This window comes from Petaurus breviceps, unplaced genomic scaffold (assembly GCF_028583685.1).
Source record: "Petaurus breviceps papuanus isolate PSGF00001 unplaced genomic scaffold, PetGlider_PUasm1.0 138, whole genome shotgun sequence".
NCBI classification, from domain to species: domain Eukaryota; kingdom Metazoa; phylum Chordata; class Mammalia; order Diprotodontia; family Petauridae; genus Petaurus; species Petaurus breviceps.
The window spans coordinates 31026077-31052542 of NW_027185694.1; the positions used below are offsets into that span (position 1 = coordinate 31026077).

Below are 26466 nucleotides of genomic sequence, written 5' to 3' on the forward strand. Positions count from 1 at the left end.
TTTGTTTTTTGCTTTTTGTTTTTTGGAGGGAGAAGGCAGAGCAATTGGGATTAAGCAACTTGCCCAAGGTCACATGGCTGGTTTTAAGTGTCTGAGGCCGGATTTGAACTCAGGTCCTCTTGACTCCAGGGCTGGTGCTCTATTTACAGCACCAACTAGCCTCCCCCGCACTGTTCATTCCTAATCCAAATACAAAGCTGAAGAACAGTATAATTCTGCTACTTTGGAAAATGTTCAGATGAAAGTTTTACAACCTCTATCATAAATCAAATTTTTAACCAGTTTGTACATGTAATTTTAAATTTTTTCAGGTAAGAAAACTTATATATTTTGTTTAGTAATTAAAGTAATTTATTTGCATATGTGATTTGCTAAATAACATAAAGTGTATCCTCATTGTCTTTTAGAATCTGATCAATAAAATGTGGCTGGGAGTCCCATCCCAGGATAAGATGGAAATCCGAAGCTGCCTGCCCAAGCTCCTTCTAGCTCACCACAAAACCTTACCTTATTTTATCCGAAACAAACTCTGCAAAGTTATTGTTGATATTGGCCGCCAAGATTGGCCTATGTTCTACCATGACTTTTTTACAAACATTTTACAGGTAAGAATATGCCTAAGGAATCTGATGAACCTTTTCAGGAGTTTTGGGTATCTTATCCTGAGAAATTTGTTACACAGGTTGTTTCCTTCTTGGCTTGTAAAGAAGTTTTAAGATTAAATATTTTCGTAATATATTAGCAAGATTTGTGTGTAAGACAAATTTTTTTTTTAATGAAAAATTTGTCTATTTAAAAAAACTATTAAGGTTATTCTTGTTTATTTGTTACCTCTCTTGATAAATAACAAATCCTTCTAATTCGTATAGTTGACATGGGAAAGAATTTAAGGTAAGCTGAGAATAATGTGTAAAAAATAGTTGGGGAATTTACTGGACTACACCTGTAAGCAACATTAGGGTCCTTTAGTGGCCCTGTCTTTAAGAAAACCCCTGTTTTGTTTGTCATGGAAGGGAGAGGCCAGAGTAAATAGTAAGGTACCAGGAGGACTTATTGAGTAGTTTAGCAGTAGCTGAGTCTCGGAAACATAAGATGACCTCTGGCATTTTTACTAGCTATTTTCTGTGTAACTATCTGAAGAATGGAATATGTATTAGTTTTGGATTTAGAAAATTTCAAACTAAAAACGTGTTGTCATTCATCTTTTATAGTTTTCAGATACCTAGGAAACAGCTTTATGATTTTGTTCTAATATTTCTTGCTATCTCTAATGGAGTCACTGATTTCAGTTTGATACATTCTAGTTTCCAATGGTTTTATTTATATCAGACACCATCTTGGCTGGAAGTCCTGTCAGTATTTCTTAATCAGTGGAGGAAGCTGACTCTTGGCTACTTACTGTTCAGCTGTCTCATTGGAAGCATCACTAACCTTTTTTGGTTGTCCATCTTTTTTTTTTAAGCAATTGGGGTTAAATAACTTGCTCAGGGTTACTCGGCCAGTTATTTCTGGGTGTGGTGCTAAGTATCTGAGCCCGGATTCGATCCCAGGTCATCCCAACTCTGGGGCTGGTACTCTTACTCACTGTGCTACCTGGCCGCCCTGGTTGTCCATCTTCTTTACTAGTTTCTCCCTTTCATCCTATCTTATTGATTTATTTCAACAGGTGTTTTTTTATAAGCTTATTGGGTTAAGTACTGGGGGAGAGAAGTTTAGATAAGACCTAACATCTATTCTCCTGAAGCTGAGAGTCCAGTAGGGGCAAAAGACATCAGCACAAATAACTATACCATAGTGATGTTGAACTCAAATAGACTGGGGACCACTAATCCATGCATAAGGATCCCTGCAAGTTGCATATAAACTTAGTTTTAAAATGTAATATGATCTATTTTATCACATTTTTATTTATTTTGTTAAATATTTTCTGTTACATTGTCATCTGGTTCAGGCTGGAGCTTTGAAGGCTGTGGTCTTTGTATTTGGCATCTCTGCTGTATAACATTATTGAAAGTTCCAAGAAAAAATTTACATGGCATCTGAGGGGGAAAGGATCCTTATTCCCCTGGGTTTATCGCCAGAGGCTTCATGGAGGAAGTGGCTTAAACAAATGTGTAGCTGAAGAGAGAGAGTGTGGTCTTAGACTTCTTAAAGAGTATAAACACATATAAGAAGAATATAGGATATAATCAGGGTAGCAGAGGGTGATAATGTAGTGTTCGTAGAGGAGAATATTATGAAATAAAGTTAAGAAGGGCAATTATTCCAGGTTGTTTAGAGATTCTTAAATGCCAGAAAAAGAAACTTGAATTTAACTTGATAGGCAAAAAGGAGCCACTGAAAATTTTTTAATATATCAATGCCATTATCAAATCTATATAAATAAGATTCCTTTGGCAGTAGCATGTATTGTAGAGGGGAGAATGGAGAAGGGAACATGTGTTCGAGTACTGTCATAGTCTGTTTAGGCAGTGATGAGGGGCTGTTGTAGTAGGACATAGAACTCAAGATATCTTTAAAACAGTCGGAAATGTGGACTTTTTAAACTCTTGCCTTTGTTAACTTTAAAATATTTATGGTGTACTTGAATAAACACTGTGTTTGGGAGTAATGAGACAGATTTCAGTTTCACTTTTGCCCCTAAATAGCTTTGTAATTTTGGGGAAGTCACTTCTCTGGATTTGTTTCTTCATGTGTAAAATGAAAGGATTGTACTCTAAACTTTAAAATTCTGTGATTAACTTTTTTTTATTGTTAACGTTCTGTGGGAACTAGCATGTGGTTAGTATTTAAGATATGCAAAGAAAAACTGCTGCTTGATTACTGGCATTCCTGGTAATGAAGCAAAACTTTTTATCAGGTGTAATTGCAGCAAAGCAAAACCGGTTGTAGAGTCAACTTGGTTATCATAAAATCTTTTGAGTCAACCTACTAAGTTTTTCTGTTTCAGTACAAGTCATGGTGAGTTTTCAGTTTAAGTTGTAGATCTTGCCAAATTATAGTAGGTGGTTAATACTAATGAAGAGTCTTAGCATAAAGGAACCTAATTATTCTCCATCTATCCCCCATGCTCAGGGTAGCTAGCCTCATTTCATTTGTATAGCTCTCATTATTAGAACACTTTAAAAAATATAGCAAACTGAAATCTGCCTCTCTGGGCTCAAGTAGAACAAATCTACTCTTTGTCCAACTGAAAGCCCTTCAAATACAATTTGTCAAAATGCCTGACAGTTGTCATGTCCATCCTAAGTCTTTTCTTTTTTTCATTTTTCGAATGCTTTATTAACTTCTGATTTACATCATTCATTTCCACCAGATTTTGAGTTACAAATTTTCTCCCTCTTTTTCCCCTACCCACCTCCCCAAAATAGTCCCACAGGATATCGCCTCCTCCAATCTGCCCTCCCATATCTTCTCCCATACCCCTTTTGACTTTTCCAGTAGGGCAGGTAGATCTCTATGTCCCAGTGCCTATATAACTTATTTCCCAATTACACGTAAAATAGTATTAATAATAGTATATAAATATATATATATTTTGAACATTTGATTTTAAAGCTTTGAATTCCAGATTCATTCCCTTCATCCCTGGTCTCCCACCCTTACTGGGAAGATAAGCAATTCAGTATAGGTTGTACATGTGTAGCTGATGCAAAACATTACCATAGTAGATATATTGTAAAAGACTGTCTATATTTCCCTCCCTCCTATCCCACCTCCCACTTGTTCTATTCTCTACTTTGATCCCATTCCTTTTCAAAAGTGGGTTCCTCCAACTTCCCTCCCCCCCAGCCTGCCCTCCCTTCCATCATCCCCTCTCTCATCCCCTTCCCTCCTACTCTCTTGTAGGGTGAGATACCTTATTTAGTGTGTATGTCATTCCTTCCCCGAGCCAAATTCAGTGACAGTAAGGTTGACCCATTCCCTTTTGCCTTCCTATTCTTCCCCTTGATTCCTTCCCTTGCCTCTTCTATATGAGATAGTTTACCCCATTCTGTCTCTCCCCATCTTCTCTCATTATATTCCTTTCTCACCTCTTGATTTCACCTTTTAAGTATCATCCCTTCCTGTTAAATTGGTCCTGTGCCCTCTATCTCTGTATACCTGTAAAGATATATACACACATTCACATATGTATTCATGTGCCCATCTACCCTTCTATATAGAAGTCTGTCTGTCTGTCTATCTATCTATCTATCTATCTATCTATCTATCTATCTATCTATCTATCTATCTATCTATCTCCTTTAACTGTTTTCATACTGAGAAAAGTTTCATCAGTAGTTACAATTACTGTTTTTCCATGTGGGAATGTTAATAGTTCAACTTTGATAATTTCCTTATGATTTCTTTTCCCTGTTTAGCTTCTCTTGCTTCTTGTATCAAAATGTCAAATTTTCTATTCAACTCTGGTTTTTTCATCAAGAATGCTTGAAAGTCCTCTATTCCACTGAATGGCCATATTTTCCCCTGAAACATGATACTCAGTTTTGCTGGGTAGGTGATTCTTGGTTTTAATCCCAGCTCCTTTGACCTCTGGAATATCATATTCCAAGCCCTTTGATCCCTCAGTGTAGAAGCTGCCAGATCCTGGGTTATCCTGATTGTATTTCCACAGTATTCAAATTGTTTCTTCCTGGCTGCTTGTAATATTCTCTCCTTGATCTGGGAATTTCAGAATCTGGCTATAATATTCCTAGGAGTTTTCTTTTGGGGATCTTTTTCAGGAGGTGAGATCGGTGGATTTTTTCAACCTCTATTTTGCCCTCATGTTCTAAAACATCAGAGCAGTTTTCCTTGAGAATTTCTTGGAAGATGATTTCTAGCTTCTCTCTTTGATCATGGCTTTCAGGTAGTCCGATAATTTTTAAATTATCTCTCCTGGATCTATTTTCCAGGTCAGTGGTTTTTCCCATGAGATATTTCGTGTTGCCTTCTATTCTTTCATTTGTTTGGATCTGTTTAACAGCATCTTGATTTCTCATAAAGTCATTAGCTTCCATTTGCTCCAATCTAATTCTAAAGGAATGATTCTCCTCATTGAGCTTTTGAGATTCTTTTTCCATCTGGCAAATTTGGCTGTTTAAGGCATTCTTCTCCTCATTGCCTTTTTGAGCTTCTTTTGCCATTTGAGTTAGTCTGTTTTTTAAGGTGTTATTTTCCTCAGTCAGGCTGTTGACTCTCATTTCATAATTTTCTCGCATTGTTCTCATTTCCCTTCCCAATTTTTCCTCCACTTCTCTTACCTGCTTCTTAAGGTCCTCTGAGGCCTGTAACCAGCTTGTATTTTCCTTTGAAGCTTTTGGTGCAGGAGTTCTGACTTCACTGTCTTCCTCCTGTTCCATGCTTTGATCCTTTTTGTCCCCAAAATAGGAGTCTAATGTTAGTTTGCTCTGCTTGGTTTGCTTCCTTTGCCTTGTCATGTTGCTACTCAGTCACTTGACCCCTGGCCTTTTTGCCACAGTAGGACTCTGCCACCAGATAGGGGAGATTCGTCCCAAATGCTGGGGTTTTCTCAGCTGCCTGAGGTATTAGTTGGGTGCCCTCTCTGAAGTCTCCACATGCTCTGGCAAGCTGGTCACACACCCCAGGACCTCCTCCCTAGACTGCAATCCAGATCCGAGCAGGTTGAAGCAAGAGCTTACCCCTCAGACTGGTCTCTTGGTCCGCCTACACTCTGCAGGCCAGGAGCTGAAGCTGCATGGCAGCCCTCAGTGGCTTCTCACCCTGGGGGCAAAAGCCGATGCACTCCTAACTTCTGGGTCCCAAAGTCCACACTGCACTGACCTCTCACTTTGTCCTTAGCATCTATGTGTTGATAATTCTGGACTGCCACAGTTGCTGGTGATCTGGAGTCCCTCCAGCAGGTGGTTGGTCAGGGCCACCCTGAAGCTAAAATCTTGTAGTGGGGTTGGACTCCGCTCCCAGAGCACTGTGCCAGCCTGCTGGGCTGTCCTCAGCAGGAGGTTAGCTTTTCTGTGTCATTTTGTGGGTTCTGTAGCTCCAAAGTTTGTTTAGAGTCCCTTTTTACAAGAATTGTAGATGGTGGGAGCTGGAGCCTCAGGGAGGTCCTGTTTCTACTCTGCCATCCTGACTCTGCCCCCTTATGTCCTAAGTCTTTTCTTCATTAGGCTAAGTTTCCATATCCTTAAGTTAATCCTCATTTAGAATGGTTGATTTGTTTGATGGGTTTTTTGAAAATTGAGTATCACAGAATCCCAAGGGATGAAAAGGGACCTCAGAGGCCGTTGAGTTCAGCCAGTTATCTGGATAAGAGTCTTGATTATAATATACATGACAAATATTCATTTAGGCTTTGCTAGAAAACCTATCAGTCCATTCCACTAAGGAAATTTTTCTGTACATCAAGACTAAATTTGCTTCTTTGTAACTTCTACCCTTTGATTTCAGTTTCGCCCTTTGGGATAAAGCAGGATAAGTAAAAGTATTCTTTTGTGGAGTAGCCTTTTAAATATTTGAAGATAGCTATCATTTAGTCTCTAAGTCTTCTCTAGTTTAAACATTCCCAGTTTAACTTCTTGCCAATATGATTGTCTGAGTGAGAGGCAGATTGCCCAGGCTCCCACATCTACTTCAGCAAAATTCTGAAGTTTACACCAGAGAGAATAATGATTAAGTATTCAAATGGGAAACTACAGTAAGTGACTCCTTTCAGCCCAGAACTTCACAAGAGTCATCCAGAAGTACATGGGCAGTAGGAGAGGATGCCCTATCCAGACAGCCAGTGTCAGCACAGACTGGCCTCCTAGTATGAGCAGAGGTAAGACTCATATAGCCTTTAGGTTCTTGTGTCTGGAACCAATAGGAATAGAGAGCTGCCCTGAGAAAGTTTCAGAGTGGTCAGAAAGTTCCATTATGGTTAAAAGACCCCAGAATACAGACCTTGAAAACCCTGGAAAGTGACAATGATTGGACCATTCAGTGACCTGTAGGGTGCTACAGTGGACAGACTAGGCTGCCAGTGAAAAGCTGTAGTGTTCAGGCTTCGATACTGGAGGTGCCCAGGGCCTCCGAAGCCCTTAACACTCTAAACTGAGATTCCAGAGAAGATCCTGAAAATCTAGCATTCTGAACTTCAAAGATCTAGGGAGCCTAACCCAAAGAGCTGAAGGTTAGGGAAGGAACCCAGGGGTAATGAAAACATGACCAAACAGGACTGAACCACCCTGCCCCAAAGCCTCAGTGGAAGATGGGGAGTAGAGGTGAGCCCGACCCTGGCTCAAAGCTCTAGCTCAGGAACTCAGACTAGAGAACTAGAGCTAGCTAAATGAAAGCACTGCCCGGTATTACAAATTGTTCCAAATCTACACATTCCCCCAAAAGACACAGTAACTTTATAAAAACTGCAAGCTGACTCAAAGGATAAAGTAGGTTTTCAACACAGCCTATAGGAATACCTAGAAAAAATCAAATAAGAAATAAGTTTAATAAATTCTCTAGAAAAAAGAAGTGGCAGGAGGATAAGAGTAGCTTGGGGTAGGCTCCTTTGGATTTTTGAAGTTTCTGCTCCTAGGCTTTCAAGGATTCTACCTGGGCTTTTAAATCGTGATGGGATGTGATAGAACTTAACCAAGAAATAGACTTCCTGAAAATTAAAACAGATAAAAAAGTTAATGTCAGCAAAAACCATTTAGAATAATATTCAAAAGATCAAAATCAAAAGATTAAAAAACAGAATAAATGAAAATGTAAGCTATCTGATATGAAAAATAATTGACCTGGAAAACAGATCAAGGAGAAATAATTTGAGTGATTGGACTTAGTGAAAACAAAACCATGATTAAAAAAAAAAAAACTCCCCAAAATGGAAAGCTGTATTTCCAGAAATCATTAATGGGAATTGTTTAACTCTGTTAGAATCAGAAGGCAAAGTAAATGTAGAAGGAGCCCATTGATCTTGTCCTAAAAGGTATCCTAAAAGGAAAAACTCCCAAGAATATCATAACCAAAATCCAGTACTCCCATGGCAAAGAAAAAATGCTGCAAGCATCTACAAAGAAGGCATTCTAGTTTTAAGGAAGCACAAGGATCACACAAGATCTGTCAACTTTTATTCAGAGTGAGAAGAAATCTTGGAATACAACATTCCAAAAGGCAAAAGGGAGAGGCTTATAGCCAAGAGTAAGTTATCCTGAAAAACTAAGTATACTCCTACAAGAGAAAAAATGACTTTTTTTTTTTCAAAAAGAGGACCTTCAAGCATTTCTGATGAAACGAGTGAAGCTGAGAAAGAACTTTGAAATGCAAACACAAGAATTCATAGTAAACCCAGCAAGGTAAAACTTATTTGAGCAATTGGAGAGAGTTGTAGGTTGATATAGTGATGTAGTGTAGTTCTAATGGAAAAGAAGAAAAAATGTGCCTTCAGAAACTTTAATTCAAAGAATATTGAGGAGGATTATGTAAGAAAATAAGGATTGATTCTGTTCTGAAGGTTTGAAGGGTGAAAGAGAGGGGAAGGTGAAAGAAGGAATACACTAGTATAGAAAGAAGAAGAAATGGGGAGGAGCTGTATGTGACACTGACTGTTTCTCATGATTTGGGTGCATGAGAAGAATTTACCGAGAAGAAGGCTGGGGAGAGTGGGCATCAGATAAGCCTCATTTTTATGTGAAACGGACAAAGGAAGATTGAATGGAAAATCCTCCCCCCACCACACACATGCATACACACAGAGTGAAATACTTTGTTGCACAAATATATGAAACTCAACTGGGAGAGAAGTGAGGATAGGGAAGTGACAGGGGAATCTAATAATATTGCTCTTTAGATTGTTGGGAAGTAGCTAGACAAATTATATGTATGTTATAGAGTATTGGACTGTAAGAAATTACATAAAGGCAATTTCAGATAATCCTGGGTAATGTGAAGTGATGCACGGTGAATTGAGCAGAACTGGGAGAATAATTTATACAAGGACAACAGTTTTGTAAGGAAAAACAAGTTCGAAAGATTGCTACACTGATCAGTTTTGTCTCCAGAGGTCCTAGAATGAAGCATGTTACCATCTCACCCTGGTCATATCCTACATATTCCAGTGATTCTGAATCCTTGTAGGTCATCTTCCAAACCCTATTCCTTATCCTCTATCATCTGATTCTATATTCCTATCACCTCTCAACCCTTCCACCCCAAAGTTCCAGCTAAATATCATCCTCCCATTTCATTGTGCCCTCTGAAATGCCTATTCCATAGGGAACAAAATTCCCTACATTCTGTATCTTTTCTTTTCCTACTCCTTCCATCTTCCAGATGTAACCTAGCTCCTTCCTTCTGGAGCCTCCTTGACCACCCCGCTGCACCTTCACTCATTCCCCTTAGCTTACTGGTTGAATAGAAGGAGTTACAATAGTCTTTGCTCCCCATTTCCACTTACAGGTTCTCCACCATCTTCCATATCTCAGTAATGTTTCCTTCTTTGAGAGTCACATGTACCACCCAATAAAAAATCCTGGTAGCTATTGTCTATTGATTCCATTCTTTCCTCAGTGAGTTTGGTACCTGGCTCATAATTTTTCTTTCCCCCCAAACTCTTGCCCTCATGCTGGGGAATTTCATCATACACATTGACTCTCCCTCAAACACTAACCACTCAGTTCCTCAGCCCCTCACTTCCTGTGACCTACTCCTCCATCCCATCTCAGTTATACACAAAGGTGGTCATGCTCTTGATCTAACCATCACCTGTTTAAGAATTCCCAAACCCCCTTATCTGACCATAATCTATTGGCTTTTCATCTCTCCCTCTGCCTTCCCTTACCTGACCCTACTCTTCAGGTGCACTGTGACCTCAAATCCCTTGACTCTTCAGTTCTCTTCTAAACCATTTCCCATTCTAGAAAGCTTAGAAAGCTAGACCATTCTAGCCACTCTCTCCTCTTTTCCCCATTGGTAAACCAATTCACTTTTGTACTATCCTCTTCACATGAATTCCTGTTACCCTTATCATTTCATCAGTTGTACATTGCCTTTGCTCCTACACATGTGCTGCTGAATGAAGGTGTGGAGAAAATTATATAACCATTCTGATGGGGTCCACTACAGATCTATGTCACATGACTTCAGCTTGGCCCTCATTGCTGCTAGCTAATCCTGCTCTATCTTTCTCATCAACTCACTGTCCCATTCATCATAGCTCTTCTAAACCTTTGCATCCATCCTTGAATTTCCCAAGGTTCCTTTTCTACCCTCTCAGCTGAGAACCTTGCTTCATATTTTATAGAAAAAATTGAGACCATTTAGTGTGAGCTTCCTCGTCTCATTTCATCCTTACCTCATATTGCTCATATGCCTTTTGCCATTATTTTCTCCTAGATTCCTATTCCACATGATGAAATGGCCTTCTTACCAAGGCTAATCCTTTTACCTCCTCAAGAGATCCTATTCCATCCCATCTTCTATCAACAGTTTGCCCCTTCTTGTCATCGCTACTCTATCACTTATTTTTAGTTTCTTCTTGTCTCTAGCTGCTTCTCTGTCTATAAACGTGCCCATATCTCCTCCGTCTTCAGAAAACTTGATCATCCTTTTCCTGCTAACTATCATCCTGTATCTCTTCTATCCTTTGTGGCTAAACTCCTTGAAAAGACTGTCTAAAATAGGTGCCTCAATTTTCCTCTCTTTCAAAAAACTTAGCTGAGTGAAGTAAAAGAATAGTGACTTGTAAAGGATTTTAAATGAAAAATGAGTCTTAAAATCCCTCAGCACTTTTATTCTATTATCATTAAGTGAAAATCTGTGGTTTAAATGTCCTACCCTAATAATGAGGCTCTTTAAAACCTATACCTGAATGTGAGATGTGTCTATTTGTAGTTTCATTGAAGTAGATTATTTCAGCTCCTGATTTAAGAATTTTATATTTAAAATGAGGTAAATGTGAATGTGTTTTGAAAAATTAGTGTTACCCAGATGTAAGATTATGTATTTTATGTATATATAACTTTTTTCATATTAAACTTACATGGAAATGAATTTCACTTTGTTTTAGTAATATGTTTTATAAACATGAAGTTCATCTATAGAATTCTTGCCAATTTTTATAGGCTTTCTTCAAAACTTGCTTGTCTATTGTCCTTTCAGTTGATACAGTCCCCTTTGACCACTCCCCTTGGGCTGATCATGTTGAAAACTACTTCAGAAGAGCTGGCGTGCCCCCGAGAAGACCTCAGTGTGGCTCGGAAAGAGGAGTTGCGGAAGCTGCTGTTGGACCAGGTCCAAACTGTACTTGGACTGCTTACAGGTGAGTGTGATTACAGTTTTGAAAAAAGTGTCCAGCATGTGGTGACTCAGATGTCTGTGCTAAAAATTTATAAGCCAGCTAACATTTTCCTAAAGTAAAGTCCTTTTTGTTTGTACAGTTTGTTGTCAGTTCAGTGGTTTAACATTTTCTAGTTAAAAAAAATTAGATATAAGGATGCTTTTAAACTGAATCAGGAATATATTAAAATAATTTGAAAGGAAGTTTGGTAGAAAGTGGGAAAGACACTAGACAAATAAACTTGTAGACAATTTGAAAAACAAAGTAAGGTCATCTCCCTCTGGAGAAGTTTTTATGAAGAGAAGGCATTTGAGTTTAGCTTTGAAGGGTAATTATTATTCAGTAAGCGGAAAGTGAAAGTGAGGGAGGCTAATTTAATTGTATGGAACAGAGAGAGGTTAGGGAAAGCTCTGGTGTTGCAGAATAATTCATGTTGGCTAGATCATCCATTATATGGAGATTTAAGTGATAGGATATAAGGCTGGAAAGTTTGGGAGGAATGTACTTGTAGAGGGCTTGGTAATCAGTGGAGTTTAAATGTTACTCAGTAGTAGTCAGGGAGGCTCATGATCATAGAGGATGTGACCATTATGTGCTTGAAGGTCACTGTACTAGGTGGGAGAAGGAAATAATAAACTTTCAAGGTCCCTTCAAGATCTTGGATTCTTTCACTGCTGAAGGAAAAGGGAGATGGGACAAAACTTGTATGAAATATCAGTGCAAGAATTATTTTTCTTACTTTACAAATGAAGAAACCCAGATCAGGTTGTTAATTGACTTGCTCAAAGTCACACAGCTAGGAAGCAGCTGAGCTAAGATTTGAACTTTGAATTCCCAAGTCATTGATCAGTAAGTCTTCTTATGCTTTAATAATGTTTATCTTGTATCTCCTTTAGTGGCTTGCAGAAGATTCTACATGGAGTATTTGCTTAATAAATGATATTTTCCCCATCAACCTCTTTGTGTGTACCCTGAGTATTCCAAGTTAGCCTTGATCAAAAACTTGACATCATTTCTACTTTCTGATCATCTCATAAATCCATTCCTGATTCATTCCTTCAGAATCTCTCTCATACTTCTTTCCTTTATTTCTTTCTTACCTTTTTCTTTCTTTGCTCTCTGCTATTTGCTCATCTGTCCTAAAACTTTATTCTGACACTGTTATTTCCTCAGGTCATCATTGTTTGTTACTTTCCCCTTTATTGTTTCTACATCTTTACTATCCAGTTGCTTCTCAATCCTTTCCAGTCTGGCTTCATAAATAAATGGTCCCTCTAAGGTCTCTAGTGGCTTTCCTTAGTTTCTTTCCTTTTAAACTTTTCTGCAGTATTTGACATAGTTGACCGTGGCTTTTTCTTTAATATATTCTTTTCCATTAAATCCTATGACACTTTTCTCTCCTTTTTCTCTTGCTTGTCTTATAATTTCTTCTTAGCCTCCACTTGTTCAGTGTCCTCCTGCCAAATGTTAAATATGAGTTTCCTCCCATGGTTCTTCCTTTGACTCTGTTGTTTCCCTACATGTGTTTCCTTGGAGATAATCATCCAGTGTTTTGATTTATAATTATTGACTGTGCAGGGAGGGTGTGTGTGTGTGTGTGTGTGTGTGTGTGTGTGTGTGTGTTGATAATATCACCATTCTCTCAGTCACATAGGGTATAAATATCGGAGCCTTTTAAAATTCTTTTTCACCTGTGCATCCAGTCAGTAGCCAAGTTCTGTTGAGTCTTTTTCCATATTATGTTTTGAATCCAAAAGCCATCATGATATAGTAGAATTTGGATTCAGCGGAGTAGAAGCAGGACTTCAACTGGGCTCTGGCTTCCACCTTCCCCAATCCATATAAAAGGGGACTCTAAACAAACTTTGGAGCTGCAGAACCCACAAAATAACACAGAGAAGCTAACCTCCCTCTGAGGACAGCCAGGCAGGCCAGCAGGAATCGACCAGCTCAGCACTCTAGGAGCCGAGCTCCGCCCCACACTGAGGCTTTAGCCCCAGGTCGGGCCTGACCAGGCCCCGGCCTGAGGGACTCCAGATCAGCAGCAGCTGTGGCCATTTCCAGATTTGTCAATGCATAGATGCAAAGGACAAAGTGAGAGGTCAGTGCAGTCTGGACTTTGGGATCCAGTAAGTGGGAGTTCGTGGCTTTCGCCCCTGGGGCAAGAAGCTGCTAAGTAGCCAGCACATCCAGCCAGTGCCATGTGGCAGCTTCAGCTCCTGGCCTGCAGGGTGTAGGGGGACCAAGCACCAATCTGAGGGGTAATCACTCTTGCTTTAACCTTCTTGGATCTGGATTGCAGTCTAGGGTGGAGGTCCTGGGGTGTGTGTCCAGCCTGCCAGAGCATGTGGAGACCTCAGAGAGGGCACCCATCTAATACCTCCAGGAGTTGAGAAAACCCCAGCATTTGGGACGAAAATTCCCCTGTCTGGTGGCAGAGTCCTACTCTGGTGGCAAAAAGCCCAGGGGTCAAGTGACTGAGGGGCGACATGACCAGGCAAAGGAAACAAAGCAGACAGAAGATTCCAACATTAGATTCCTATTTTTGGGACAAAAAGTAGCAAAGCATGGAACAGGAGGAAGACAGTGAAGTCAGAACTCCTGCACCAAAAGCTTTATTCAAAGGAAAATATGAGCTAGTTACAGGCCATAGAGGACCTTAAGAAGCAGATAAGAGAAATGGAGGAAAAATTGGGAAGAGAAATGAGAACAATGCAAGAAAATTACGAAATGAGAGTCATCCTGACTGAGGAAAATAATACCTTAAAAAATAGATTAACTCAAATGGCAAAAGAGTCTCAAAAAGGCAGTGAGGAGAAGAATGCCTTAAAAAGCCGAATTTGCCAGATGGAAAAAAAATCTCAAAGGCTCAATGAGGAGAATCATTCCTTTAGAATTAGATTGGAGCAAATGGAAGCTAATGAGAAATCAAGATGCTGCTAAACAGATCCAAACAAATGAAAGAATAGAAGGCAATGTGACATATCTCATGGGAAAAACCACTGACCTGGAAAATAGATCCAGGAGAGATAATTTAAAAATTATTGGACTACCTGAAAGCCATGACCAAAGTAAGAACCTAGAAATCATCCTCCAGGAAGTTCTCAAAGAAAACTGCCCTGATGTTTTAGAACCAGAGGGCAAAATAGAGGTTGAAAGAATCCACCGATCTTACCTCCTGAAAAAGATCCCCAAAAGAAAACTCCTAGGAATATTATAGCCAGGTTCTGAAATTCCCAGATCAAGGAGAGAATATTACAAGCAGCCAGGAAGAAACAATTTGAATATTGTGGAAACACAATCAGGATAACCCAGTATCTGGCAGCTTCTGCACTGAGGAATCGAAGGGTCTGGAATATGATATTCAGGAGGGCCAAGGAGTTGGGATTAAAACCAAGAGTCACCTACCCAGCAAAACTGAGTATCATGTTTCAGGGGAAAATCATGGTCATTCAGTGGAGTGGAATAGAGGACTTTCAAGCAGTCTTGCTGAAAAAACCAGAGATGAATAGAAAATTTGACATTCAGATACAAGAAGCAAGAGAATTATGAAAAGGTAAACAGGGAAAAGAAGTCATAAGGAACTTATCAAAGTTGAACTATTAACATTCCTACATGGAAAAACAATAATTGTAACTGTTGAAACTTTTCTCAATAGTTGAAGGGAATAGAAATATATGTATGTCTATATATGAGGGTATATGGGCATATGAATACATATGTGAATGTGTGTATATATGTTTACAGGTATACATAGAGGGCACAGGACAAATTTAACAGGAAGGGATGATACTTAAAAGGTGAAATTAAAAGGTGAGAGAGGAATATAATGAGAGGAGATGGGGAGAGACAGAATGGGGTAAACTATCTCTCAAAAAAGAGGCAAGGGAAAATGGTTACAATGGAGGAGAAGAATAGGAAGGCAAAAGGGAATGGGTCAACCTTATTCCCATTGAATTTGGCTTGAGGAGGGAATGAAATACACACTAAATAGGCTATCTCACCCTCCAGGAGAGTAAGGGGGATGATGGAAGGGAGGGCAGGCTGGGGGGGAGGGAAGTTGGGAGCACCCACTTTTGAAAAGGGACGGGATCAAAGTAGAGAATAGAGCAAGTGGGAGGTGGGATAGGAGGGAGGGAAATATAGTCAGTCTTTTACAGTATATCTACTGTGTTATTGTTTTGCATTAGCCACACATGTACAACCTATACTGAACTGCTTATCTTCCCAGTAAGGGTGGGTGACAAGGGAGGAAGGGAATGAATCTGGAATTCAAAGTTTTAAAATCAAATACTCAAATATATATATATACATATATATATATACACACACACTTATTAATGCTGTTTTACATGTAATTGGGAAATAAGATATACAGGCACTGGGGCATAGAGATCCACTGGAAAAGTCGAAAGGGGTATGGGAGAAAATATGGGAGAGAGCAGATTGGAGGAGGGGATATCCTGTGGTACTGCTATTTTGGGGTGGTGGGTAGGGGAAAAACGGGGAGAAAATTTGTAACTCAAAATCTGGAGGAAATGATTGATGTAAATCAGAAGTTAATAAAGCATTTGAAAAATAAAGAATTTGGATTCAGAGGATCTTGCTTCAAATGAGGGCTCTGCTGACTTATGAAATGAGGAGGATGGACTAGAAGTTTTTGTGGTTCTGAATCTGTGATCCATGCTTCCTCTTCACTTAGCCTTGTTACCATCTTTGTTTCAGACCCTTATCACACTTAGCCCACTCTGACTGCCTCTTCTTAATTAGATGTCTGGTTGGATAAATTCTTTCTTCTCTAGTTTACCCTTTACACAGTTGCCAAAGAAAGTTTTTCATATTGACAAGTCTAACCATCTATTTTACTACTGTGCTCAGAAACTTTTAGTAGCTCATTATTGCCTGTAGGATATTACAGAAGTTTCTGCTTACCCTCATATTATTTAAGGGCTTTCACAGTCTAGCTTCACCCTACCTTTCACAGTCTCATGTCACACTTAGCCCTCTCATGCATGCTTAAAGCTTAACTCAAACTGGAATACTTGCTGTGTTTCAGTCCTTTACCCCAGTTCTGTGCATTCATTTATTTAATAACCTATTCCTTCCTCATCTCTGCCCATTGAAATTCTTCAGGGCTATGTTAAAGTACAACTTGTCATTTCAAACTCCCTAATTTACCTCCTCCCTCCAAGTGATATCTCCCCGATGTGATTTTCCTAGTGCTTGGCTTCCCTTGGCTTTATGATGTTGTATCTTATTTGTGTATGTGTTATATTCCAGTGTTCCCCTCCCCCACACAGTAGCATATTTGCTCTGTGAGGACAGGGGTTACTCCTTTTCGTCTTTGTTTCCCTTTGTCTAGCACCATACTTTGATTTAGTATGGGCATTTAAAATGTTGAGTGTGAGTATTGTTGCCGATGAAACTATTTCTTCATGTTACCTTCAGTGGCTCCCTTTTATCTGCTGCTAAATTAAGTCCTAGCATCAGAGGATTGGAGAAGTTGAATTCTAAGGTCCCTTCCAATTCTAAATCTATTATCCTATGAACACTTAATTCATTTCGTTATGTATTGATAATATTGTTTCTTGTGTGTTAGACTTTAGCCAGATTTGAAACTCCTTGAGAGACAGCAATCTTGTCTGTTTTGTAGCTCCCTTCTCCCTGCCCTCTCCAACCACAAGTCAGTTGACTAAAATTACTACCTAACTAATCTCTCCACTGTTCCCCTTCCCCCAAACTTTCCTACTTTTTTCATGGCAGGAGTGCTTAGATCCAGTTTATGAATTCCTTGAGGGTGGGGATTATCTTCTGAATCTTTTTGTCCCCAGCACTTAGCACAGTGCCAGGCACATAGTTGGTATTTAATAAATGTTGATTGACACTAAACTGTATTCCTCTGTTTGCAGGCATTTTGGAGACTATTTGGGACAAACACAGTGTTACTGCTGCCACTCCACCACCATCCCCGACCGCAGGAGAAAGTGGTATGGTTTGCAATACCATGACATCCTTTTGTTGTAAGCTTAGTGTCTTAGAGCAGTATCTTAGCCAGATCAATCAAGATGATGACTTCCTTGACTTTTTTTTACTCTAACAAATGTATAGAATCATAGATTTAGATCCATAATGCTCTGTAGAGATTTACTCATTTTATAGATATGAAACCTTTCCTGAGGGCATGCATATAGTCATTGACAGAGTTAAGATTCAAATTCAGGTCTTCTGCTTCCAAATACTGCAACAAAAACTTTTCTTCCTATTATTACATCTAAAAGAAATCTTCCCTTCCAATTTTTTTTGCTCATTCTTTTTTTTTTTTTTTTAAAGCAATTGGGGTTAAGTAACTTGCCCAAGGTTACACAGCCAGTTTTTTTTGTGTGGGTGTTAAGTATCTGAGGCCGGAACCGATCCGGGTCCTCCCGTTTTTTTGCTCATTCTAAAGGAATACATTTCATTTAATTTCATTCTGAATTTTCAGTCCCAGTAATCTGATATCTCTGGACTTTTTGCTTCCTCCCTCAATCATGGCATGCTGCTTTTCCCTTGCTAAAGCCAATAGGCTGTGAGATTGACAAGTCAGTTTTATAGCTGCATGTTGAAACTGCCCAGTAAGTAGCCAGCCCAGAGATCGCCATATTACAGCACAGTGTACTTTTATCCTACAGTTAGCTGAGAGAATTGAAAATGGCCGGAGTACGTTGGAGCATTGTATAGTGTGATTCATTTTGTTTTTACTTGGACATATCAGTTTAGTGTTGCATATAATTTGAATAAAAACTCGTGCATTTGCAATGGTGATCAAATAGTTCTAAATCATACTTATTTATCTCGAGAAAAATGACCATTTTCAAGGATGGGTAGACAGAAGAAGTTTTGTTTCTGAGCACTTCTTGTTTTTAAACTAAGTGGTCACAAAAGCTTTTCAAGTAGAGTAGTACATCCTGTGAATTGGCACTTCCTCTACAGTAAAACTCGAAGTGTTTTATTAGAATTATTTCTACATCCTTCCCATAAGAAAAAGGCCTGTTGAAATTAGACAATTTTATCTAATTGTTCAATTTGGTTTTAATTTTTGAAAGATAGAGTTGTGAGAAGCTTATGATAGAAGAATGCTTTTATTGCAGATTTTTATTTACTCTTAACTCTATTTATCAAAGTACCATTACATTGAAAAGAAATTCACTTTGGAGAATCTTAGATTGTATTAAAATATTACAAGAAAGTTCTATACAGTTATGATGAGATTTTTATTTTAGGGTAGATATATGCAACTTAAAAGATTCATTGGTTGAATGATAGAATAAAAAATAAAATAGAAACATGGTTTTAAAAGCGACAGTTTTGGTTTCTTTGGCATTTAAAGATGCCATTAAATTCTTCCTTTTTGTAGTTTGCAAAGGGAAATATTTTTGATAGTGTGGTATGACTTTGCAACTAGATTTATCTTTAGATGCATTAATGCAAACTTTGTTCTTAACATTGACTGTGGCAGTTAACTTGATTAAAAACGTTTTTTTTTTTAAGTGAAAGAACTATATATAGGTTGTCTCCATTTAGTGGTATGTGCCGATTACTAAGCAGTTGTGTCCAAAGAAAACTGTTTTCCTTGTGGCTTGCAAGACAAAATTAATTTGTTACCACCTTTTGAATTTACGATTGTTGGAAATGTTAAGTATAAATAATGCGAGTAGATATTTCTGTATAGGCAAAATTAAGTCACAACAGAAAATGGAAGATAATGTCATTTCTACTTAGAATTTGCTCCAATCTTGAACTTAGTGCACTGTTGTTTGAGGAACTGGTCTCAATAACAAGTCAAAGGAGTTATGTAATCCCACAAGTTCTCTTCCTCCTTTTAAAAAAGAAAAAGAAAAAACTTTTAACATTCACTTGTTATGATTTTCCCCACACCCCTTTTTTAAACACTTTAAAGGGGGAAGCAGGAGCTTCTGCAGTATTTCCCAAAAGTAAGCCTTCCAGATGAGGTCATCATCTTCATTATTTGATCACAGTGTTCATGACTTAAAATTTTCTTTAAAAAAAAAAAAAGGATATGTTGAGCATCTTTTGGTCTGTCAAAATCCTAAGTTAAACTATGTAACTTGGAGAAGATTGAGTTCTCCCACCATAGGCCCAATTATAAAGGAAAACTTTATGTTAATTTTTTTCATTTTAGACTAAGGAAATTCATGTTCTGAGAAGTACTTATCATTTGTATGAATAAACTAAATGATATTTTAACCAAATTAACACCAAATTTAGCAGCTTGACTTTTGGTTTAGTTCAAATTTGGCTCTTGAGGTGCTTTATCCAATTTCTTGTCTACATTCTTTTTAAAATAGTGACTACCCTTTCTGATCCTAAGTGTAGAATAGAGGATGAAAACTGATTTGTGGAGCTGAAGGAGGAGCCCTAGCCAACCACTGATAAAACTGAGTGTAGTAGAAGCAGGATATTATAGGAGAAATATACTGTTTATTTGTCAAGCCATAGGAGAATTCCTTGAGTCTTTTCTTGTCAGAGGCCTTCTGTGATCTCTTTACTCACCACAGCAGATGGAAACAGAGCCGTATAATTTTTTAGATGAGATGGCAGACTAAGAAGAATAAAAACTGAGGTGTTTTTGGAAGATCAAAAATGAAAAAAAGATGAGCTCCTCCTTATGGAAGTTTTACTAGCAGACAGTGGGTCAGGATCTGTAACCATGATACTTTTCATTTCCATTTCCTTCCTTTAAGTGATAGAGGAGTTTTATGACACCCAGCATACCTTTCCTTTTTCTTTGTTGGCTTCCTTTTGTTGTGGTCCCTTTTGACATTTGCTTCTTGCTCTGAGATAGATTTCTCCCTTCCTGTTGATGACATTGTTTCAAAGTGTCAGTATTTATCATTTCATTGGTTTGCGTATCCCTGTGCTGGTACAGGGTGTCTTTCTATGTTCGTAGTCTTTGTGAGTTCCTGTGACTGACAAAATCATTACCTAATCAACCTTTTGGTGACAGAACTCTGAACTTAGGTAGGCTGGTTCTAGCTAAGACAACAGGTACATATCTAGTCACAAGCTCTGGACTTGAAACCTTTCTAGACTGAGGAGACAAGGAAACCTAGGGTTACTTTTCCTCTAAGAGTCATCAGACTAGGATTTAAATGGATGGTAATGTTTATCCTTTTTATATATTTGTTTTCTATCACTAATAGGAAGCTACCTAGAAAGCAGTAGCACTTTTTTTTTAATTCCAAGCTTAGACACCATATAAAATGGGTATTTTCATAAATAGAGCAGAAAGAAGATTATACATAAATCTGCAAATCTCTTATTTACAACTTGCTTTTCTTTTTAAATATGTTTGTTATACATTTGACATGTAACGCTCAAAACTGTCCTATATATCTGTAATTTTTTTCTGGCCTTCGGTTCTCTTGAAATTAAAATTTTTTTGTTTTATTTATTTTTCAGTCTTTATATCATTAAAATTGTTCTTGTTCTTCTCACTTCACTCTCCATCAGTTTGTACAAATCTTTCCAGTTTTCTCTGAAACTATCCCTTACATCATTTCTTATAGCATAGTAGTATTATATTACATTTATATAACATAATTTGTTTAGCCATCCTCCAGGGCAGAGCATCTCCTTGGTTTCCAGTTCTTTGCCACCACAAAAAGAGCAACTATAGATATTTTTGTACATTTGGGTTTTTTCTTCTTTAATTGTATGAGTTTTTGTTTGTGCAAAATCTTATTACTTTTATGTAATCAAAACTTCTTTTTATCTTTTGTGATCTTTTCTTTTGCTTAAATCATGAACTCTTGTCCATAGATTTTCAAGGTAATTTTTTACCTGCTCTTCGACTTTATTTCTGACGTTACCTTTTTCTGTGTGAGTCATTGATCCATTTGGGGCTTCTCATGGACAGTAGCTCCTCAGTGGACCTGACAGAACTAGACCAACTCTTGTCTGGAAATCATCCTACTCTGAAGTAGGAGCTGTCTGTCTTTAAGGACTTGATTTGTGTCTATGTCTTGCTGTTTACAACAAAATAATTACCATGTTTATTGAGGGATTTATCTTGGGCCAGCAACTTTTCTTTCTTTGCTGGCTCTTCTCAGCATGTGTATCCTACCATTTGTCTTCTTATTTCTCTTTCAGCCTCTATACTTCATAGTACAGCCTTTCATCTCTGCATGGTACATTGAGGAACACAAAGGAAAAACAATGAAAGTGAAACCAGCATAATTTTGCCAAAGTTGCATACAGTAGTCACTTTTTTTGTAGTTGGAGCTGGTTATTTTTAACTAGTTACACAAACCATTGTCTATAATGCTGGCTAGAATTTATGTTTACCCTATATATGTTACTTAGGCTAAGGTAGCACAGCCAGGTAGATGACTGAGGTTTGAAGATAAAACATTCTGGAGAGTTGGGAAATACACATTAGCTTTAGATGATCTTTCTAAAGTTCCTTCTCTTAATTTTTAAAAATTTATTTTGATTTTTGTATTACCTTTATTTTCATATATGTCCCTTCTGCTTCCCCTGCCCTAGAGATCCATCCTTTGTAACAAAAGAATAAAAAAGGAAAAAAATTCAGTTCCATAAAACTAAATGAATATATCATCTGACTGATAGTATATGTAGTTTTTCATATCCATAGCCCCCTACCTCTCCAGTGGAGGGTAGGGAGAGGCGCATATTCTCATTTCTTCTTTGGGGAAAAGCTTGGTTGTTATAAAGTGTTGAATTTCTTTCTGTTTTGATTATTTTTATATTGTTAGTGTATCTATTATTTTCTTAGTTCTGCTTACTTCACTTTACATCATGTCTTATGCTTCTCTGTGGTCTTCATGTTGTTTCCTATGCTGCAGTAATATTCCATTACTTTTGCATTTGTACATTTCTTTACTTTTGTATCCAATATTTTTATTATCAATTTATTTAGCCATTCTCCAATCAGTGGGTTTCTATATTGTGAGTTTTTTTTCTTTGTTGCTACAAATAATTCTACTATATAAATATTTTGGTGTTTATGGAACCTTTCTTTTTTATCTTTGTCCTCTTGGGGATATATACTTAACAGTGGATCCTTGGGTCAATGAGTATGGACATTTTATTTACTTAAGCATAATTCCAAATTATTTTTCTGAATTCCTGGAACAATTCAGCATTTTACCGATAGGATTTTAATGTGCCCTCCTTACTACAGTGTCTTTATTGACTGTTCACATCTTTAATCATCTTTGCCAGTGTGTACTCTGTATGAGGTGAAACTCCAGAGTAGTTTAGATTTACATTTCTTTTATTAGTGATTTTGAGCAATCTTTCATATGGTTTTTTGCAGTTATTTTGAGAACTATTTCAGTTCTAATTTCTGTGATTCATTTTATCTTCACTCCCCATTCTGAATTTTGCTTAATTTTGGGTTCTTTTATTTTTGTACACATTTGTCTGCCATTACTCATACCTTTCTTGTCAAAGTGGACTTGAGAATTGTTGGGGCAGCCAGGGTAAAGGGACTGTGAGATCATTAATTTTTTAAATTTACAGATTTTGAGAGTGATAGTAGGAGTTAGAATTTTCAGGAAATATCCTCTCTCATTTTGCAGTTTTAAACCCAGTTGTGGGATGAATGAGGAGTAGTCATACCTGGACCGAATTATATTCTCAATAAACATTTTAAATAGTCATATTTCTCAGCCTACTGCTAATAATAGTTACATTGTAATTATTTGCAGTATGAGCCATATGTTAAGCAGATTAAAATAGTTGTTGAGTTTTTGTTTGTAAAAAAATAAAAGCTTAAATATTAATCTGAAAATAGCTTTTGTATGACTGTCCTGTACAAACTGGTTCCTTCTCAATCTGCAGGGTTCCATTTGAGTTGGTAAATAATACCAGAAGACACAAACAGCATTCAGCCATGAAGAGTGCCAGGCAAAGTCTGAATTTTGCAGGAGGAATTTTTTGTATCACATTTCATTATTACAGTTGAATTGTTAACCTTGGTTAAGTTTGCATTGAAAATGTGGTGGGCAGTCTTAATGAAAGTAGAGCTATATTGAAAGGATGGTGTTACCACTTTAATGACAGATTGGTAGATTTTATTCATAGCTTGATAGAATGTTTTAGACTGGCAAGGGACGTTTAAAAAACTTCTAGTCTAGGTTTCTCATTTTACAGGGGAAAACTAAGGCCCAGAGAAAGGAAATGATTTGCCTACAGTCAAAAAATGAATTAGTGAGAGTTCTGAGTAACTCTTTTCATTATACTATGCTGCTTTCAAATTGAAGTTGTATATAGTTGATGTCAGCTGTATATGTTGAATGGAATTTCTTTTGTTTTTATTTTTCTTTATAAGGGATTCACATTAAGGTGTATTGACATGAGGCTTCTGTTTTGTTTTTTGTAGCATCCTTCATATTCTTTGCAGATGTAGCTTTTGCCTTACATGATCACATTTCCTTTTGAGATGTAGTTGCTTCAAAGAAATTTCTATCCTAGTGGAGACATGAGATTTTGGAAACAGAAAGGAACCTCTCTTTGGTTTTGTTGTCCGTTCTCTCTGCTCCCTCCATCTTCGGTTCTTTTGTGTGTGTTCATCTTGTTCACCCCCTCCTCCAGTGTCCTCCTCCTTAAGTGCCTTGTCATTTATGCAAATTCACATTCAGATCAGATAATTTCCATTGGACTGCAGCTGGTTACCGTTTTAAAAATAGAACTCTGAGTAGCACAAATTAGGATTTATGTAGCTACTTCAGAGAATACATTAATTTTACTCATTGGGACCTAGATGTGAATTGTGTGCTGAGGCAGTGGAGTCCCAGTGTGGTTGTTCTGCCGCCGTTGATGAAAATGAATTGCTGTAGAAATGTTGGCATATCTGTTCTACCATCTATTTGTTGTATTTTCACTTAAAATGATATTGCACTGACCTTTTGTAATCTAGTCTTATTCTATGTTTTAAACAGAATAATTTTCCCCCCTACCACTTTTTGCTGTTTGAGGTGATAGTGCAAATAATCTTCTGCTATTCCTTTTCATGACATTTTATATGTAAATTTGTATTCTAAACCAGCATTTGCCTTGGTTGCAGTGCGTCTGATAAGGAGAGCAGGTATTTGCTGGAAGAAGTGATTTCAGTTTTCCTTTTGCTTTATTTTAGTGAAACTTTATTAGAAATGGTTATTTGTATGAGAATATTTGCTGTGGAAGTTTGAATAGCATAGAGTAGTTGCCACCAGGCAGAATTCTTAACCCTTAAATTCATAATCTTTTAGTTAAATGAAGACAGGTGGCAGCCAAGGGTAACAGTAGTTTAAGATAGGAAGGTTACAAAGGGAGAATGGAGCAAAGCACAGGATAATATGTTTACAGAAAGAGGCATGAGGCCCCATGCAGCTGTTTAGAGATGAGACTGGGAGGAAGACCACATTTAGATGGGAAAGGGGATAGTTTGTATAAGAAACTCTTTTCTCTGTCAGTGACAGTCAGGTGACAAAACTGGGTCCCTTCACACCCCCAATGAGTAGCAATGATACTGAAGCAAAAAAAAAAAAGTGAGAATAGAGAGGACTATGCATGGAGATGGAATTTTCTACCAGAAAAGAGAGATAGAATGGTAGGAAAAAAAGTTGTTATGCATAGTACTATTACTGATAAAAATCATTGTCAGAGTTACTTTCCTCATGGAGCGCAAAAGCTAGTAGTAATGACTTACATTTTGTAGTGCTTTTGAAATTATCTGTTGTTTCAGCTTTAAAGGTTTTCAAAGAACTGTGCTCATAATCATTCTCAGAGGTAGGTAGTACAAATATTGTTATTTCCATTTTATAGGATAAGGAAACTGAGACCCTGAAAAGTTAAGTGTCTTGACTAGGGTCTCCTGGAAAAAAATGGGTGGGGTAGGACGAAGACCTGAGGTGTCTTCTGGTTCCAAAGGCTTAGCACTCTGCCTGCTGTATGACATTGCCTTTAGGGCATGTGGGGGTGGGGTTGGGAAGGGTGGAGAGAGGACATATGTATATCCATAATATAAAAACATGAGCATCAGTGCATAATTAGAGAGGTCCAAAGTGATATTTGAAAGCCAGAGAAGGAAAGTTCCCTTTGACTGACATATTGAGAAAGGTTTTACGTCAATTGCTTTGAGCTGGGTATAGAAGGATGGCTCAGAGTTCAGCCCCAGGAGATATGGGGGTGGTGAGCATTCTGGATATAGTTCATAGGCAGAATCATAGGAGTGACCAAGGTTTAGGTGTATATGGGAAATAATGGCCACATTGACTCAAAGAGCCTAGATTGGCTAGTATATAATGTGTGACATAAAGATGGAAATGTAGGAGAGGAGGATATTGAAATGGTTTGTTATAAAGATAAAGACCTGGAAATTATTTCATGGAAAAATCAGAATTAGCTTTCTTAGGTTGTTATACTAGGAAGTTTTTGAAATTTGATGTTTTACGCTAACTTATTTGATTTTAAATATTGATTCACATTCTCAGGAAAAAAAAAACTAGCACATGTAGTAATTTTACAAGCTGATTGAGAATGACCTAGGCTATTGAAATGTTTTTTACTCTATAAAGGTGAATTGGGTATAGAGTCTTTCAAAAAATTTTTTTCCTAATTTTTCAGGTGATCTATTAAGTAACCTGTTGCAGAGTCCTAGTGCAGCCAAACTGTTAAACCAGCCAATCCCTATCCTTGATTCAGAGAGTGAGTATATCTGTTCCCTGGCTTTGGAGTGCCTGGCCCATCTCTTCAGCTGGATTCCTCTGTCTACCAGCATCACCCCATCCCTCCTTACTACGATATTCCACTTTGCTCGATTTGGCTGTGACATTCGGGCCAGAAAGATGGCATCAGTCAATGGCAGCAATCAGAACTGTGTCCTTGGTCAGGAACGTGGCAGGCTTGGAGTTTTGGCCATGTCTTGCATCAATGAACTCATGTCCAAGAACTGTGTGCCTATGGAATTTGAAGAATATTTACTGCGAATGTTCCAGCAGACTTTTTACCTCCTGCAGAAAATCACCAAGGACAATAATGCTCACACAGTGAAGAGCAGACTAGAAGAACTAGATGAAAGGTAAGAGAAAGAAAGCACAGCACAGTAAGAATTATGTCCTCACAAAGGGTTGTTATGGCTCATTGCTCTTGTGCACAGCGTCTTTAATCCTCTTTGATTTCAG

At 37.8% G+C, this 26466-nt stretch overlaps 1 protein-coding gene across 1 annotated transcript in view; it reads left to right on the top strand.

Moving 5' to 3' along the window:
* XPO6 (exportin 6) overlaps positions 1-26466 on the top strand; it is a 143953-nt gene that overhangs the window by 27014 nt on the left and 90473 nt on the right. Inside the window, exons 4-7 of the mRNA XM_069064132.1 lie at positions 408-605; positions 11101-11260; positions 17188-17265; positions 25910-26363. Coding sequence (XP_068920233.1) covers positions 408-605; positions 11101-11260; positions 17188-17265; positions 25910-26363 — 890 coding nt within the window. The remainder of the gene's footprint in view (positions 1-407; positions 606-11100; positions 11261-17187; positions 17266-25909; positions 26364-26466) is intronic.